At 34.8% G+C, this 4,856-nt stretch overlaps 1 protein-coding gene across 1 annotated transcript in view; it reads left to right on the top strand.

Moving 5' to 3' along the window:
* Window positions 1–4,548: 4,548 nt before the first annotated feature.
* Window positions 4,549–4,856, top strand: part of LOC106875066 (dnaJ homolog subfamily C member 25) — a 32,003-nt gene continuing 31,695 nt past the window's right edge. Inside the window, exon 1 of the mRNA XM_052969593.1 lies at window positions 4,549–4,744. Within this exon, the coding sequence (XP_052825553.1) occupies window positions 4,727–4,744 (18 nt within the window). The 5' untranslated portion in view covers window positions 4,549–4,726. The remainder of the gene's footprint in view (window positions 4,745–4,856) is intronic.

Genomic DNA, 4,856 nt, shown 5'->3' with positions numbered 1-4,856 from the left:
TAAATGTTTTAATATTGTGGCTGCTAAATGTTGATATCACTTGGGCTTGAGTTGTTTGGTGAGACCAGTGGTTCCCAAACCGTGCGCCGCGAAAAAGTAAGATTATATTTCAAAATATGAAAAATACAAACCGAAATTCACTAGAAAATTCATATATGAATGTTAAAGTAGCAACCCCCCACCCCAACTAATTATTAAGTTCTAAACTAAGGAAGAGAGGTGGTTGTGTCATTCAATTCATTTAGGCTAATTATGGTATGACAGTATTATTCAATTTTGAATCTGAAATTTCATAAGGATAAGAACTAAATTAGCATCAATCTATCCTCGAAATTGACGTCTTATGGACATATTCAGTGCACGACTGTTTCAGCAGTTTTCATTTCAATAATAAATGTGAAAAATAAACTACTGAACTAAAATATACGATGTTGAACTAAGGCTGTATTTCATTTTTTTTTTCATTCATATAGTGGCGAGAATTTTCATCTTTTCAATTAATTTTGAAAGTCTTCTCAAAAGAGTCCGATAACATGTGACACGCTGTCACTTTTCACAGCTCACTGGCCACTTGTCTCAGTCGCAGTTTGACTCTGTTAGTGATCTGTGCTCTTTGTGCGAGACAATTACCCATAAAACAGACTAAATTACCCATAAAATCGAAAAGTATATTAAGAGGAAACAACCGTGACGATTATGAATCTGAAAACAACTAAGCATAGTAATAATGCGAAAGCTTGATCCAATCGTAAATATTGCAATAGCTATTTAAAGTTTGGGTTTCATTGAGCTGGCAACGAGGATCAACCTCTTCCGTTGTGTGTTGTTTGTGGTGAAAAGATGTCTAACGAAGGCAAGTTAGCCAGCAAGTTGAAAAGACATTTTAGAACCAAACACTCACATCTTCAATGTAAAGATCTGAATTAATTCCAAAGACTGCTAGAACAGCAATCTAAACAAAGAAACTATTTTGAAAAAAGGATGAATGCATCTGAAAAGGCTCAAGTCGCGTCTATTGAGATAGCCGAAATGATTGCACTACAAACGAAATCGCATACTTTAACCGAGTCGATTATCTTACCCGCTTGTAGAAAGATGGTTAAAACCATGTTACGTGATGAAGCCGAGCAAGAAATAAGCAAGATTCCGCTCTCAAATAATACAATCCAGAGGAGAATTATGGATTTATCTGCTGATATAGAGGAAAATGTACAGAACAAACTTCAGAACTCAGAATTTGCTCTACAGGTTGACGAATCAACTGGCATTAACAACAAAGCACAATTTCTTACATTTATTCGCTTTATTGGTGGCAACCAAATCATAAATCAGTTCTTTTGTTGCGAAGAAATGCCACTCACTACAAGAAGTCAAGATATTTTTGACATTTTATCTGCCTACCTCAAAAAATGGAATTTATCCTGGAATTCACGTGTTGGAATATGTACCGATGGGGCACCATCTATGATATGCTCTATTAAAGGTTTTGTATCGCTCATACAACAGCGAAATCCTAATGTTATACGTACTCATTGCTTCCTACATAGGGAAGTACTAATCTAAAAAATAATACCAGTTGAGTTAAAGCAAGTTGTTGAAATGGTTAATTATATTAAAAGTAGACCGTTGAAGGGTTGCTTATTTGAACAAATTTGTATTGATATGGTTTCACAGCACAAGTACATACTTTTACACACAAAAGTCAGATGACTCTCAAAAGGTAAGGTGCTACGTCTCATACATGAACTCCAGAAGAATTGCTTGCATTTTTTTAAAGAAGTAAAACATGAACGTCTTTTGGAATATCTACAATGTGAATTTTGAGTTTCCAAGCTGGAATATTTAACAGAGATATTTGCACAACTTAATAGCGTCAACACAATTATGCAAAGTAGAAATGAAAACATTCTCACTTCGACAGATAAACTGGTTTCATTTGGAAAAATAGAGCTGGTGGTGGTAAACTACGAAATGTTTCTCTTAAAAGCTGCATAAAAGAAATGACTCCTATTGTATTTGATCATTCGACAGATCTGGAAATAAACATAAACTTATATTTTCCGTCATTGAACACAGAAGAGTATGATTGAGTTCGAAATCCCTTCGTAAAATTCCATCTAATATTGGTCTGAAAATATGTGAAGAAGGGGAATTAACATCTATATCCAATGATCGCAGACTTAAAAATCAAGTATGCTGAGTTACCTATTGATATATTTTGGAGAATACTCTTCAGTAGCAAAAAAAGCTTTATCCGTTTTGATGCAGTCTTCCACATCGTATTTATGTGGGTTGGGATTTTCAACCCTCAATAACATCACCCCCACAAAAAAAAAAAAAAAGAAAAGAGAGAGACTCCGTTGCGTCGAAGAGGAACTAAGGGTTTGTCTTTCTCAAATAAGTCCCAATATTGAAAACCTTTCCAAAAAACATCAAGCGCATGTTTTTTATTGATAACTTTGCTTCAAATATTGAATAAAGAGTAAAGTACGTTCACTTTTTCTGTATTATTAATTATCTATACATTACTTTATAGTTTATGCTATACTAATATATATAAAAACCTTTTTGAATAAATTTTAGAATTTATGTACAAAGTGCGCCAAAATATTTTGACTACTTGTAAGGTACGCCGTGAACCACTGGGCTAGATGCTAGGAGCTGTATATGACTGCTGATAGTGGGAACTGACTAGAGATAAAGGATAACATTTGTTGAGATTTTTACGAAAAAACTTTTATTTCTTGTTCACAATCCATCTGCCTTGTCGTCTCAAGCACTCTGGGTCGTAGTCGTGTGTGTGTGCGTGTGTGTCATTTGATACCAACTGAGAAACTCAGAAATGAGCGCACCAAATATTGTTTTGGCCGCTGGAGCCTATTCCACATAAAGTTATGATTGGCTACATTTTGTTGATCACGTGGGTAATATTCTTTCATGATCCCGATTAGTCATATTCGCTGATCACGTGGGCAACATTCCAGCAAATCGCGACATAAGTTGATTGTTGAATATTCTTGCTGCAATTTTTTCTTTTCATTTTATACTTTATCTTATCCGACCTCGCACGCTTTTGTAACCCCACTCGGCAGAGTGGTTAGAGTTTCGGTGGATGACCCGGTTCTTTACTTTCTGATTTCAAGTCCCACCGAGATCAACTTTGCCTTTTATCCTTTTGGTGTAAGTAAAATAAAATACCAGTCAAATACTGTTGTCGATGGGCAGCGACTAATTCTCCTCTCCTTAAAACAGCTGGCCTTCTATCTAAACCAAAAATCAATAAGGTGGTAAGCTAGCAGAATCATTAAAGCGTTGGGAAAATGCATCGTGGCATTTCTTCAGACTCTATACGTTCTGAGTTCAAAACCCACCAAGGTCAACTTTGTTGTTCATGTTTCTGTTGTCAATAAAATAAGATTCCAGTGGAGTATCGCGCCGATGGTTTAACGCCTTCCTCCAAAACTGCTGGCGTTGTATCCAAGTTAGAAACATTGTTGTATTGTTGCTATTGAATTATTTCAGAAAGAAAAGAACCAAGTACGAAAAAAAAAAACAAAAAAAAAGTACAAGGGCTTCTTGAACCCTTGTCGCCAATTCTGGCTTGTCATGGACTATCGACTATAAATATTTTATTCTCTTGGTTTATGCATGTAATTGGTTATATCATTGTTGTTAAAACTGAACTTAATTAAGGGGTGATTAAATACTTTTTGAAAAGAAAGTGTGTGAATAGGTAGAAAGAGACAGAGAGATTGAGATGAGAGAAAATATACATACAGAGAGGAGAAAGAAAGAGAGAGAGAAAGAGAATAAGGTAAAGTAAAAAAGATAATGATTTAAAAAAAAAAAAAAAAAGCACAATTTGCCAGGATGGCAAATCTGAAATCAAAGGCATTCTAGAAAAATTAAGGAGAGAAAATAAAGATACAAAAGAGTAAATGCAGAAGAAAAAACAAAACAAAAAAAAAACGTGCTAAACGTACACACACACATATATATATATCAATTTAAAAACATATCACTTTCTGTATATACATGTATATTTATATAAGTGTGTGAGTGTGTGTGTGTATTTAATAAGATAAATAGAAATGGCTTTTCTGATCATTTTTCCTCTCTAATAATTAGATGTTTACAAAAACAGTGACAGTGATTGTGCTTCTCTCGGTTTTCAAGCGAGAAACTCCACCAGATTCACGTTTTGTAAACATCTAATTATTAAGGTGGAAAAAATGATCAGAAAAGCCATTTCTATTCATTTTTTCCAAATATGTAATATTGTACCAATCTTATTCTACAATACACACACACACACAGACACCTATATATATAATAGAATAAGAAATACTAAGTCCTTGGTACACACACACAAACCAATTTCTGTTAGTGTATGTATATATATGTATGCATGGGTGTGTGTATATATATATGTATGCATGTGTCTGTCTGTCTGTCTGTGTACATACATACATACGTTGATTTCCTTGTTCGTTCTAATGTTTATTAGACACATCGGCAAAAGGAAACTTGTCAGGACAACCGGAAGTTGTGTGTTGTGGGTGCGACCAGATCGAGGCTGTCTTGACGTTGCTCAGTGACAACATGGCAGCGGCTGCCGGCTTTAATAGCTCGCATCGGAACTGCCAATATTCTACTAGCATTTGGATACTTTTGTTATGTAGCTTCTCTGTTGCCAGCGCATACATCGAAGGCTTATACTGTGGCAATGAAAACTGTTACGATTGTAAGTGCTTTTTATGAATATTTATATGTGCAATGAATGGAAGGGAAACCTAGGCATATGTATCCCCTTTACACGCAGTCTGTGTTTACATATATATATATATATATATATA

This window comes from Octopus bimaculoides, chromosome 7, assembly GCF_001194135.2.
Source record: "Octopus bimaculoides isolate UCB-OBI-ISO-001 chromosome 7, ASM119413v2, whole genome shotgun sequence".
Lineage (NCBI taxonomy): Eukaryota > Metazoa > Mollusca > Cephalopoda > Octopoda > Octopodidae > Octopus > Octopus bimaculoides.
Note: the sequence above shows the minus strand (reverse complement) of the source record. Positions and strands in the feature narration are given on the sequence as shown.